At 38.1% G+C, this 14,329-nt stretch overlaps 1 protein-coding gene across 1 annotated transcript in view; it reads left to right on the forward strand.

The window, feature by feature from the left end:
• RTN4 (reticulon 4) overlaps positions 1–14,298 on the forward strand; it is a 55,948-nt gene extending 41,650 nt beyond the window's left edge. The window contains exons 4-9 of the mRNA XM_014532007.1: positions 76–283; positions 3,930–4,068; positions 11,903–11,972; positions 12,419–12,465; positions 12,666–12,724; positions 13,292–14,298. Of these exons, the coding sequence (XP_014387493.1) occupies positions 76–283; positions 3,930–4,068; positions 11,903–11,972; positions 12,419–12,465; positions 12,666–12,724; positions 13,292–13,334 (566 nt within the window). The 3' untranslated portion in view covers positions 13,335–14,298. The remainder of the gene's footprint in view (positions 1–75; positions 284–3,929; positions 4,069–11,902; positions 11,973–12,418; positions 12,466–12,665; positions 12,725–13,291) is intronic.
• The last annotated feature ends 31 nt before the right edge of the window (positions 14,299–14,329 follow it).

Consider the following 14,329-nt stretch of genomic DNA (forward strand, 5'->3'; position numbering starts at 1 on the left):
AGCAAATATAAATATGCCAAATCTAAATGGTTAAAATGATGTTCTAATTTCGATTTCTTCTCTTTTAATTTGTAGTTGTCGACCTCCTGTACTGGAGAGACATTAAGAAGACTGGAGTGGTGTTTGGTGCCAGCTTATTCCTGCTACTTTCATTGACAGTATTCAGCATTGTGAGCGTAACGGCTTACATTGCCTTGGCCCTGCTCTCTGTGACTATCAGCTTTAGGATATACAAGGGTGTGGTCCAAGCTATCCAGAAATCAGATGAAGGCCACCCATTCAGGTGAGATGTCTGGAAAGCAAGGCAAACTTTGGCAACACTGTAAACAATTGTATTGAGACTTCATTCACATATCTGTAGGGTTACAGGCATGCATTTTTTTACTGCTTAAAGATAATTGCAAATGTTTGCTGAAAGCTGTACCCAAAGCACCTGCTTTTGAGATTTTATAAAGGTCATTTCATAGGCTCATGGTATAAAAAACTGGGTTTCTATGTCATTAGCCTAACTCTCCTACTTAGTAGTAATATTTATTAGAAGTAGGTGTTGGTTGTCTAATTTTACTTTAATGGAAGCTATATCTTTTTAACATGGTTAGGATTGGTGAGAGTTATATTTTCTTTATTGCTTACATTTTATGCTATCTGATGTTAAAAATACCTTTCTTTCCAATAGTATGTTTATATTTTTCTGGTATGTTTTCTCGTCATGCCTGTGTCTTTTTCTACCATTCCTTTTCTATCTAGTTTCTTCTCATTCCTTAAGCCATTACTTTTGTATTATCCTTTGGAGAGCTCCTTTATTTCAGCATCTTCTTGTCTCTAAACCATCATCTGTTTCCCTTACTGTTAGAAGTAACACACGCTAGCATTATGTATCTCATTGCTAAATGGTACAAACCTTACCTTGGGTCTTCTGCCTCACTTCATGCTTAGCATGTTTTTCCACTGCCTTTTAAAAATTGGGGTATAATTCACATAAAATTCAGTGATTTTTTAAAGTATATTCACAGAATTGTACAAGAATCACCATCTCATTCCAGACATTTTTATCACACTGAAAAGACACTTCATACCCATTAGCAGTCACTACTTACCCAGCCCCTGCAGACCACTAACTCATCATGTTTTTGAACAGAGTTGTCAGTTTCTATCAGTAGCACCACTATTATCCAGTTTTGAAGTTACCTTTGTTTCCATTTCATAGTAAACAAAATAGCTAAATTTTGTTGTTGCCCCTCCCCACCCCAGTTTAGACCAGGTGTTCATAAATATACATACACTACAGCCTATAGCCATGGGCCATTGGCTGCCAGCTTTTGTAAATAAAATTTTATTGAAATGCAGCCATACTCAGTCATTTAGCTGCTTTCACGCTGTAATAACAGAATTAAGTAGTTGTGACAGAGACCATATGGAATTTAATGCCTAAAATACTTACTCTCTGGCCCTTCACAGAAAAAAAATTGCCTACCCCTTGCTGGACTTCACTTGTTACCAAACTGGCTTCTGATTCCCACAGGTTACTCTAACGCTTACAGATGTTGTCAGATTAATTTTTCTCAAATAGCATTTTTATCACATTTTTAGGGACGGGGCTTTCTGTTCATTATAGGATGAAATCCAGATATCGCTGTTTTGTCTCTCGTTTATCCCTTCTAGGGTTTTGTGTCCATTTTCATGCTGCCTTTTTAGCTCCCCAGATGCCCTAATCTGTCATGTGTTTTATTTGGTTCTGTGTTTGGTTTCAAGACCTTGCTACCTAGCTAACCTGCCTCTCAGTGATCTGAGAATTAACTCCTATTGCACTGAGTATGGCTTTAAAATGTTCTCTAATTGTTTTGTATATAGACAATTTTTTCAAATAGGTTGTAAACATTTAAAAACTATGTTGGCAAGACAAGTATCTATTTGGGCACGAATGAGTCTGTAACCACCTAGGACAGTGGTCGGCAAACTGCAGCTTGGCAAACCGCGGCTCGAGAGCCACATGCCGCTCTTTGGCCCCTTGAGTGTGGCTCTTCCACAAAATACCAGCTCTTCCACAAAATACCGACTTCTACGCATGGGCCACGAAGTTTCAATCTCACTGTACCTGTGTGCCCGCACGTGGTATTTTGTGGCAAGGGGCCAAGAGCCGCATGTGGCTCGCGAGCCACGGTTTGCTGACCACGGACCTAGGACATTAACCAATTGATGTTAGAGGGAGGCTGGTTTTCAGTTTACAGAAAGAGACCTACTAAATTATTTGGTTTATTGTAAAGACTGGTGATTTGTTTCTCTCCAGCTTTCTCTTCATATTGATCAAATGGTGATGTTACATAAGTTTTGGGGAAAAATCCAACATTTACTGAATGGCTCTTGTGTGTCTGGCCTTATATGTACAAGCAAAAGTTGGAGTGCAGGAATTTGAAATTGCTGCTTCAACATGGCAGAGCCGTATCATTTCACAGATCATTAAGGAATATGATTTTAATTAGTTATATTGGAATATATAAAAACATCATTAAGCCAAAATTTCTAAATTATCTACAGTATAAATTTTATACATCGTTGGATTTTAAAGAAGACTTTTGGGGGGAAAACTACTAATTTCTGTCTAAGGAAATTAGAAACCCTTTATTCTTAGCTCAAAGGCTAAATCATTGTAAGTCACTAGAGGCCCGATGCACGAAACTCATGCAAGGACCTTGACCTCAGCCCCCGCCTACTGTGGCTTTGTCCGGAAAGAAGGACATCCAGTTTAATTAGCATATTACTCTTTTATTATTATAGATAATAGTCATTATGAAGTAAATTCAGCCAACATGCCAGTTTAAACCTATAGGACGGTTTTTCCAACTTCTCCAGTCACACTTTGACATATCCTAGTAATGCCTTTGTTGATCATAGTTTTCCCAATCTACAATGCTTCTGTCACCTGGTGGTATCATTCCAGATGGGGCCAACTGACTGATAGAATATTCCAGTTTGTAAATAATGAGCAATTAAACTTGCATGATGGCATAGTGAATATAGAAACGAGGAAACATATTTGGGGCATATTGCAGAGGTAAATTACAGAGAAAAGGAGCTATCAAAGAGGAATGTTATTTTTAGTATAAATAACTAGTGTCCACTGACATGGGGAAGTGGACTGAATAAGGGACTACTTCCAGTAGATTCAAAGAATGCCTGGCACTTCTGATTGGTTCTACTTTGCCAAGATAAAATAGCTTCTTTGAAATAGTAACTAATGAAGCAATTCCTTGCATTGTAGATTTGACTTCCCCTTCCCCATTAGAGTTGTCTTCTTAAAGTTAATAAGTCCAGCTATCTCAGTATAGATTAGGGCATCTAGAAGGACAGTAACTATTATGTTTTACTGGGATTGCCACTATACTTTTGACAGCCTTTCACAGTCTGGGGATTGATATAAGGGGCAATTTTGCCTAAAGATTAGACTGAGAGAGTGCAATATGTGGAAATGAATGGGATTTTTGTTAGGAAAACTTGATGAAACACACAATGTCAACTTGAAGAAAAAACCAAATCCATGAAAATGACTACCATTTATTGAGTACTACTTTGTGTGATTGTGCTAAGCACTTTACTCTTTGGATCCCATTTTATAAATGAGGGAACAGGTTTAAAGGGAAGACTAAATCACTTTCTGAAGTGACACTGCCAAGTAAGTGGCGGACCTTACGATTCAAGGTTAGATCAGTCTGGCTTCAAAACATATCCTTTTTTCTATGCTTGTCAGCTGACACCGTATATCAATGAAGTACCCCTTGCTTGGTGAAATTCTACATTGTGCTTAATTTGGAAACAGGCGTTTTATAGTGAGATATTTTATTAATGTCTTCTTTTACAGATATGTAATTGCTGGATGCAGACATCCAGGGAGAATCACCCCAGTAACAATTATGGTGTGTTTTGTTCCCCAGGGCATATTTGGAATCTGATGTCGCCATATCCGAGGAGTTGGTTCAGAAATACAGTCATTCTGTTCTTGGACATGTGAACTGCACCATAAAGGAACTCAGACGCCTCTTCTTAGTTGATGATTTAGTTGATTCTCTGAAGGTAAGTTTATTTGCTTTTCATTTTTGACATATCCAGAATTTAATATCAAAAGAGTTAGGAGTGTCATTCTGTTTTTCTATATTAAGGTAAATGATAAAGACATAATGAAATCATGTTATAGTAAACTTGGGTATCAAAATTCAGAATCCAATCAGCTATTTGAGATGAAGGAAAAGTACTTTGCCTTTTTAAAGAAAAATAAGTTATAAATTCATAGTTTTAGAATCCACAAGAATTAAAGGGAATTTTGACAGTAAGGATAAAGATTAATAGATTTAATGCCAGATGTGCCTTAATCTGTTTTGATTTTGTTTTAGAGTCTAGCACTTAATTTCTTATCTTGTGTGTGATTCATATGCACACGTAAGCTATTTCCTATCTTGGACTCTTTCTTGGCATGTTTATTCTGCAAGAGCTTTAATATTCTGAAACACCTCAACTAATCTTCAGCTGGTAATTGTAAAGATTTTCTTTAGAGTTGGGATCTTGCTACATAGCAGCTGTTACAGTCTCACCTTGCAAGTGAACTCTCCCAAGGTTCAGACTGACTCAAACCACTAAACATTCATGTAACATGAGCCCTAGCACTGGGGCCTTGGGGACATTTGCACTTCTTTATGTAGAACTTGCCATTGTGTTTTGTGTTACTGCTTGCAACTCTGCTTCAGAGACAGACTTGTTTCCAATCTACTAGTAAGCCTGTGTAGAAATGCACTGTGGTAGTAACTATCATCATTTTTCTTTTCCAAGAGTAATTAATGCACTGGTTTGCAATTTATCATGCAAGTCAAGGATATCTCAGCAATAGGATGCTTGGGCCTTTAGGCCCAGTGAAACTATTTCTGGGCTGGTCAGAATAGGTTTAAATGCCCAAATTGCTTTTAACAAACATCTTAGCCTTAATAAGACAATGGATAGACTTTATTTTCAGCTGTATGCCTCTCTCAGTATAAGACTTAGAGCCCCACTTAGTTACTAATAAGATTGATAGTAATAATTTACTTTCCTTTTCTTACTTACTTCTTTTGTATAGAGTGCTTGCATTTGGTGCTTATTTGTAGTAGTGCTTTGATGTCAGTCTGTAAATTAAAAAGATCGCGGGTTTTTTTTTATTGATTTCAGAGAGGAAGGGAGGGGGGAGAGATAGAAACATCAATGATGAGAGAGAATCATTGATCTGCTACCTCCTGCTCTCCCCCCCACTGGGGGCCGAGCCCACAACCCAGGCGTGTGCCCTGACCAGGAATCGAACCGTGACCTCTTTGTTCTTGGGTTGGTGCTCAACCACTGAGCCACACCAGCCAGGCTCTTTGTTTCTTAATACTGGGGAAAAAAGACTTCCATTGAAATTATAGTTTACTACTTTTTCTCCTTAAGGGTTAGCAGTACTTTTGAAAAGAAAAAGTAGAAGAAATTTATATGAATGACTTTCCTGAGTAGCAGTATTTGGCAAGTCCAGAGCTCAAGGAAAGCTGCTTGGTGACTTCCCCGGAAGGCGATTCTTTCAGGCCTCCAAATAAGTAATAGTTGTTTCAGTTTATTAGCACATAGAATGAACTTTGCTTTTTAAAAAATTTTGCATTGAATTTTATTGGGGTGACATTGGTTAATAAAATTATATAGGTTTCAGGTATACATTTCTGTAATTCACTCTCTCTATATTGAATTGTGTGTTCACCACCCCAAGTCAAGTGTCCTTCCCTCACTGTTTATCCCCCCTTATACCCTATTCCAGGGGTCCTCAAACTTTTTAAACGGGGCCAGTTCACTGTCCCTCAGACCGTTGGAGGGCCAGACTATAGTTTAAAAAAAAACTATGAACAAATTCCTATGCACACTGCACATACCTTATTTTGAAGTAAAAAAACAAAACGGGAACAAATACAATATTTGTATTTGCATGTGGCCCACGGGCTGTAGTTTGAGGACCCCTGCCCTATTCTTTCTCCCCCAACCCACTTTCCCGCTTGTAATCACCATACTGTTGATCTTCATATTTAGGTCTCAAAACCTATTGAGGCAAAAGAATAAGGCAGGGGATCTGTCTTTTTCTCCAGATGCAAAGGTGCTGAGTTCACACTCTGATAATATACAAGAAGGGTCTGCCTTCATCAACCTTGTGGTTCCTGCTGCGTGGGGTGTACCACCACAGTACATTCCTACACAGGCAGAGATGAACGTTTTCTTAATGTCATGTGTGAGGAGTACAATTCCATCTGTTTGCTTCCACTGAATAAGGCGACTAGAGAACACAGGATACTTGCTCAAAATGTCTCTTATTGAAAAAAGCTGATAAAAAAAACTTAGTGCTCTTGGACTCTTCATAAAAATGACTTAACATTATTGTCTTTCTAGCGAGAATTCCTTGAGCAATTGTCACTTTATATAGAGAGCATTTTTTTTTTAAAAGGAAGTGATTTTTTAAGCTTTATTACTATTTGTCTTTTAGCCACAGAAGATCGTAGGAGTCATATTTTCTCTCCCAAAAGCAAGCAAAAAAAATGGTTTTTTAAATTCTCATTGTTTTTACCTTTTCAATGTAAAGAAAAGTTGGATTTGCCTTGATTTATTTCCTTGTATTCAGATTTTAAATCTGTGGAAAGCTTACTAATAAATAACCCCCATCTCTCCAGTTACCAGATGAATTTGTGGAACACTCAGTTTCTTTAATTTTTAGGAACCTGCTTTTTATTGGAATTACTTTGATTTTATATGATTCATAGCTGGGAAAATGGAAACCACCCTAATTTCAAGAAAATACAGTGGCAGTTAGTCTTCATTTGTAATTTTTTTAAATTTAGAAAAATAGACATTGCATCAATCTCTGTGGCTCATTTAAAGTAATAGCTTCTAAACAAAAATTTAAGAGTTTCCTCTAATTCATTGTCTTCTTAAAGGTTTGGTGCCCTTTAAATTCATATAATCTACATTTCTAGATTCTGGGTCACAATTACCACTACTTCTATTTGAAACCTTCTTTCTCAGAAATTGAAAATTATAGAGCCACTATTGTTAGCACACGAAACTTTTCCTTCTTCTTGCTTATTACCTTCTTGGGGCAGTGTGAGGGAGGAACCTATCTTTCAAATGTGATGGAAGAAATGACCAAACTTCAGGGTTCTTTAGAGCTTATGAAATAGACCTGATGTGAGACAGTGGTTATCATTGCGCCTGGTCTAGGTCTCCTCTGGTGGATGACTTGGACAAATAAAAATGTGTTCTGCACATCTCTCCTTTTAAATTCTGTATGATCATACCATTTGTTCTGCTCCATTGCAATTAACTATAAGATTCTAATTCTTAGAAAATATTTCAAGTGTCCATAGATGGAGCAACAATCCATTTCTCAAAGGATTAATTCTAGGCAACTATTATTGGAAAATCATTGACAAAACAGTTGTAATTCCATTTAGTAGAACTTATTTCAAACATTAGTATAAAATTTCATCATAGCCCAATGTTTTGACCAGTCCATCGGCTTTGTTTTAAAAGTTGTATTTCGTAAAGTGGGTTTGTTCAGTTGGATGCCAGATATAAGGTGAGGGAAGGAGATGAACGAAAGGGGAAGTAAAGGAGGATTGTTCTCTAGTAAGATTAGGTTGTGAAAGCTGTCTATGCATCCTTTTCTTGGAGAGTCTAATGTATGTTAGTTTATTAGTACCTGAGGAGTCAGAGGCTGGATAGCTTTATTTAACCTAGTATTTGTCAGCCTTGTTTAAATTAACACCCATTAGCACTGGAAAACTAATATAAGATACTTGAACAAATTTAAACCACCTAGATAAGGTTTACTCCCATTTCTGTGATTGACCTTTTGTATAAGGGATCGTTGATAATGGTTCTTCTTTTAAAACGGTCCTCACTCAATCTTTGCTGCACATTGGAAGCATCTAGGCGTTAAAATTTTTACCTGGGAATGGAGGGTGAGGGGTTCCAACCCATGAAATTGTGGTTTAATTTTTCTGTGGGTACTGCCTGGAGAATTACTGTTTTAAAAAGTTATGGCATTGTCCTAGCTGGTTTGGCTCAGTGGATAGAGCGTCACCCTGTGGATTGAAGGGTCCCAGGTTCAGTTCCAGTCAAGGGTACATGCCTGGGTTGCGGGCTTGATCCCCAGTAGAGGGCGTGCAGGAGGCAGCCAATCAATGATTCTTTCTCATCATTGATGTTTCTATCTCTCTTTCTCTCTCCCTTCCTCTCTGAAATCAGTAAAGATGTATTTTTTTTAAAAGTTGTGGCATTAAGTGGTAAACCCTGGGTTATAGTTTCTCCCCACTGCCAACCCAACCCCTGCTATAGAAGAAAAGCATATGACATCCCTGCTGGGCTCAGCTTTGGGGCTTCTTGAGTAAGGCTTTGAGTTTAATTAGAAGGTTTTTGACTTTTGAAACCTCAAGTCCCAAGAAAAAGTCTAATAATTTTATTTATTAGATACTAAGACGAGATGTTTTAGGCCAAGGTTCTTATTTTTCTGTCACATGGCTTTGGGTGGTAAAGACCAGATTCTGTACGACAGCAGTCCTGTGATTTTCAGTGAAAATATATGCGAAAATTGTAAGAACATTTCTAGCTATAGTTGCCTGAACATCAGCCAAACCATAATGTTCCAGAATACAATCTTAAATCTAAAAGTGAGGGGGAAAAAAGCCTGAACTCCAGAAATAGCTGACCCAAAAGAACATTAAAATCTAGCCCCCGGGCCCTTAAGAAGTTATTAACATATACATTTTGACAGTTTCCTTTCTGGTTTCTTTGGCTCACAGAAATATTAGAAGGGAAATGGGCTGCAGGAAATGTGGAGACAGTCAAAGTGATACTGATGAATGAGGCTGAAGATGTCAAAAAAGGTCAAAGTGTTTAAAAATGCAGAAAAAGTTTAAAAATATCAGAATTGCCAAAGTCGTTTCTGAAATTCTGTTAAGTACCCTCCCTTCGTTTTCTTTAAAAATGCACCCTCCACCCCTATTGAGACGTCATCTAATAAAAATCTGCAGAGCTTTTTAATGAGGTACGTGATACACAGTCAAACCTCATTCCCCTGGACAAAAGACAAACAAGACATGGCCCTTGTCCTCTTTCATCAAGTATTTGTTAGAGCTCCACTGGACTTTGTCCCTCTTTCCTCCAGTTTCATTGCTGCCTAAAGAATTGAACTTTGACTCCATGGTTTATTTGCATTGGCTATAATGTTGCAAAGTATTTGCACGTGTTTATTGACCTTCTTCTGCCTCTTTATAAAGTGTTCGTACTCATGATGAATTCCCATGTATAATGGTTACTGTAGGTCAGTGGTCGGCAAACTGTGGCTCGCGAGCCACATGCGGTTCTTTGGCCCCTTGAGTGTGGCTCTTCCACAAAATACCACGTGCGGGCGCGCATGTACAGTGCGATTGAAACTTCGTGGCCCATGCGCAGAAGTCGGTATTTTGTGGAAGAGCCACACTCAAGGGGCCAAAGAACCGCATGTGGCTCGCGAGCCGCAGTTTGCCGACCACTGCTCTAGGTGGTTTCATGGTATAGCAGAGCAGATAGATTCTGGAGTCAGGTAAACCTGAGATCACTGCGATCCTGGTCTGGCAACTTGCATCTTGGTTTCCTCCACTGTAGGGATAACAATAGTACATAACTTTTGATGAGATTAACTAACCTAATGTAAGTTAAAACAATGGTAGTTGCTGTTTTGTTATATAACAGTTACAGTAATTGTGTATTTGCTGGATGCTAGTTCTTACCATCACTCCTTTCTCTCCGGGCGGAGTGTACTCCATTCAACCCTTACCCCAGTATTTTTGTTTTAGGCGTCTGAAGTGTCACATTTTCTTCAAACTTAGCTGCAACATTTAAAAATTCTGTGATAGCATTTAAAGATGTGAATTTGTTTTTTCTCTTAAAGTGGGGAAATTTGGTTACATTGGCCTGCAATAATTGCATGGCAACCGTCAGTGGAGCTGGGCTGCGGGTACCTCCTGGAGAGGGAGAATGCATGCATTTGTTTGCCTCAGTCCTCCCCTGCAGACACTTGAGGCCTCCCTCTGGAGAAGCCTGGCTTTAGGGAGTGTCCTCCAAGAGGCAAGTGCAGTGACCCTTGAGTCCCTTAGGTAGCGTAGGTGTGAAGTCTCAGGCTTCTCTCCTTGTGGGCTTGGAGTGGGACACCTTGCCAGTGACCAAATTAGGACTTATTTTTAGCGTGTGTGTGTTAGTATCTGAATTCTGTCATATAGGGTGCCTTTATTGCCAAAGCAATTTCTTCTCAAATGTGGCAGGTGGACTCTTTTCCCTTTAGACTTGTAAGTGGTAATGGAGGAAAATAGGTCTGTTCCTCTATAGCAGGGGTCCTCAAACTACGGCCCGCGGGCCACATGCAAATACAAATATTGTATTTGTTCCCGTTTTGTTTTTTTACTTCAAAATAAGATATGTGCAGTGTGCATAGGAATTTGTTCATAGTTTTTTTTTAAACTATAGTCCGGCCCTCCATATGTGCAGTCATAGGAATTTGTTCATAGTTTTTTTTTAAACTATAGTCCGGCCCTCCAATGGTCTGAGGGACAGTGAACTGGCCCCTTGTTGAAAAAGTTTGAGGACCCCTGCTCTATAGTAAACGTGCTCAAGTGCAGAAATTATATTTAGCTTCTGCAATAGGAGTTTGTAAAACTGGGGGGTTGCGGGTAGGCTTGCTAACTAGAGTCATGCTTATAGACCTTTACCAGTGGTTCCATAGGAGTTGCTAAGACCAGGGCAGCATTTAATTTTTGATTTTCAGTTGACAGGTGTTTGTTTGCTTGAACAATTAAATTCAGCTGTAGGGGTAATCAGTGTTGCTATTTGTAGAACTGATGGTGGGGGAATCCAGAGTGTCCTCCTAGCCCAGTGATGGCGAACCTATGACACTCAAACTCATTTTTTTGGTTGATTTTTCTTTGTTAAATGGCATTTAAATATATAAAATAAATATCAAAAATATAAGTCTTTGTTTTACTATGGTTGCAAATATCAAAAAATTTCTATATGTGACATGGCACCAGAGTTAAGTTAGGGTTTTTCAAAATGCTGACACGCCGAGCTCAAAAGGTTCGCCATCACTGTCCTAGCCTGTAGTAAAGAAGCTTACTACAGCTTGATCACCATAATTACTGCTCAGTACCCAGCTCATAGTAGGCACTCAGTCAGATTTTGTTGCATGTAGAAAGACTAAAAGGGTGGGCAAACTATCTGGGCCATGGCCTGTTTTGTACAGCCTGGGAACTAAGAATGTTTTTTACATTTTTAAAGGATAATATTCAAAGAATATGTGACAGAGAGCTGGGTTAACTATGGCTGTTAAAACATGCATCCCTGGGCAAACAGGGCCTCTGATCCTTAATAAAATGCTAGAGGTGATATTTTTGGTACCTGGAACTTAATCTGTTTGGTAACTTAATCTGTCCTCCCTGCCCTTTTGTTACTTAGATGTCTGACCTGTCAATGTCTGAATTACTCAGCTCATGAAGATCTTAAAGCACTTAATTTGTTAGTACTTAAAATCAGTTTTAATAGTGAATTTTCACAGTACTTTTTCAGTCTTCCCGTTTAAAAGATAAATTCTGTCTTAGAACTGGAGTTACTATGGTATAGCTTTGGCATGTTTTCTGATTTCAGAGAAAACAGAATCAACTACTTGGTAGTGTAGTCCAGAGAAAATGAATCAAATCTGTTGTTTTAATTAGGATTCTAAAATATCCATGTTACTATACCGTCTCCAAGGACTATGCCTCTACTAGTTTGGCATTTAGGTGGGATGCTTTTATTTGAAGCTTAATTTAGTTTTTAATAGGCTAACGTTATTTTCTTATAGTTTGCAGTGTTGATGTGGGTATTTACCTATGTTGGAGCCTTGTTCAATGGTCTGACACTACTGATTTTGGGTAAGTCTACAAAAGCATTGGAATGAAAAATTGCAGGGGGAAAGAAGTGTGTATAAGGAGATTAGAGATTTTATGGAGAATATTCTTATATTGTAGGAAAAATAGAGAAGGTATGTTTGAGGTTGTGACCTCTTTAAATAAATTGCCGATACTATTTATTGACATGCTACTTTAATTCCTGAAGACTGCTCAGCTCACAGTGACAAAGCAGAGCAAGGTGGCCTTACCTGTATTTTATAAAGTCTATGTGGCATGATTTGGAGCCAGGAGTGGTTCTTGCAGCCTCCTTGGTTAATTCGTTGCCCTGGCGTGGCCCCCCACCACTCCCCGCAGGGGCACCCAGGAGAGCCTGGCCTGCTTAGGAGTGTTGCCGGTTTGATGGCTTTTCAGTGTTTGTCCCCTAAATCATACCAGTCTATTTTAAAGGTTGTGTATTTCCTTTTCAGCTCTGATATCACTCTTCAGCGTTCCTGTTATTTATGAGCGGCATCAGGTAATTTGACTGAATTTCAGAATACAGAGCTCACTTTATTATGTGGAACTTACACATGTATCAGTGCCAGTTTCCAAAGTCTTACACAAGTGAGCAATAAGGTGGTTGCTTATGCCTTTAATTTGTTGGGTCATAGTAATAGTTAATCAGATTCTTTAGCAATGGTAATGTTCTGACATCTCCCTTATCCTTCTCTTCAGGCGCAGATAGATCATTATCTAGCACTTGCAAATAAGAATGTCAAAGATGCTATGGCTAAGTAAGTATTTAAAATCTGCTTTTTTTTTTTTTTTTACCAAGGATAAGGTGTACTGGACTTTGAGAACAGTGCAGTAGCAAATCTCCATCAGAACTACAGTGTGACACAATTGCCAAAAGATTTTTTTTTTAACTGTTGGGTAATTTATTTCTACTTTGTTTAAAAGTAATTCATGAGGCCATGGCAGTAAAAATCGTAGCTTGACAGCCTTAGGATTTCATTTCTTGTTTAAGCTAAACTACTATAACAAGTCATTCTTGAAGGAAAGCCTTTTAAGAAGCAGAAAACAAAATACTTAAAAAATTTTTACATTGACCTTTCTCCCCCCTTTTCATTTGTAGAATCCACTAACTGTTGGGTAATTTATTTCTACATTAATAATTTTACTTAAGGCTTTGTTTAAAAGTAATTCATGAGGCCATGACAGTAAAAATCATAGCTTGACAGCCTCATTTCTTGTTTAAGCTAAACTATAACCAGTCATTCTTGAAGGAAAGCCTTTTAAGAAGCAGAAAACAAAATACTTAAATTTTTACATTGACCTTTCTCCCCCCTTTTCATTTGTAGAATCCAAGCAAAAATCCCTGGATTGAAACGCAAAGCTGAATGAAAAAAAAAGCCTGAAATGATTCACAGTAGGAGTTTATCTTTAAAGGGGCTATACATTTGATTCCATGGGGGAGGGTCAGGGAAGAATGGCGCCTTGACATTGCAGTGTCACAGATCTTTATTTTTAGCAATGCAGTGTCTGAGGAAAAATCACCTTCTTGGCTGCCGCGTGTTCATCTTAAGTATCGTGAGCTTCTATGTATAAATTTAATCCGTGGTCATACTTGTTTTTCCTATCCGAGGCACTGGTGAATGAAAAAGATCTGAGAAAGCTGTATATTATACTTTGTTGCAGGTAGTCTTGCTGTATTTGGGGAATTGCAGAGAACATGAAGCTGAAAAAACAAACAAAACCCTTTTCACAGTTTGTGCACTGTGTGTGTATGGTCTGTGTAGATTGATGCAGATTTTCTGAAACAAAACGTTTAGACGAGATCATACCACTAATGCAGGAGTGGAAAAGCTTGCCTTTCTGGTATGTTCTAGGTGTATTGTGAATTTTACTGTTATATTAATTGCCAATATAAGTAAATATAGATTATATATATATCTATATATATAGTGTTTCACAAAGCTTAGACCTTTACCTTCCAGCTTCCCCACAGTGCTTGATATTTCAGTCATTGGTTATACATGTATGTGTAGTTTCAAATACATAAGCAGAAGAAAATATATTTCTAGGCGCACTACCATCTGTTTTCAACATGAAAGGATGCCATCCATGCACATAGAACTCACCATATAAACTTCATCGCACAGACTTACCGTAGTTAATTTTGTCACAAACTCTGAATCTATGGACTGAATCTAATGCTTCCAAAAATGTTGTTTGCAAATATCAAACATTGTTATGCAAGAAATTATGAAGATTTATACAGTTGGGTTTAAGCTGTACTGAACTAAATCGTGGAATGCCTTGTGAACTGTAAAAGCGAAGTATCAATAAAGCTTATAGACTTAAAATATGTTTGGTATTTTGGTTTCATGAAACTATAG

Source organism: Myotis brandtii, unplaced genomic scaffold (genome assembly GCF_000412655.1).
Source record: "Myotis brandtii unplaced genomic scaffold, ASM41265v1 scaffold84, whole genome shotgun sequence".
In the NCBI taxonomy this organism is placed as follows: Eukaryota; Metazoa; Chordata; class Mammalia; order Chiroptera; family Vespertilionidae; genus Myotis; species Myotis brandtii.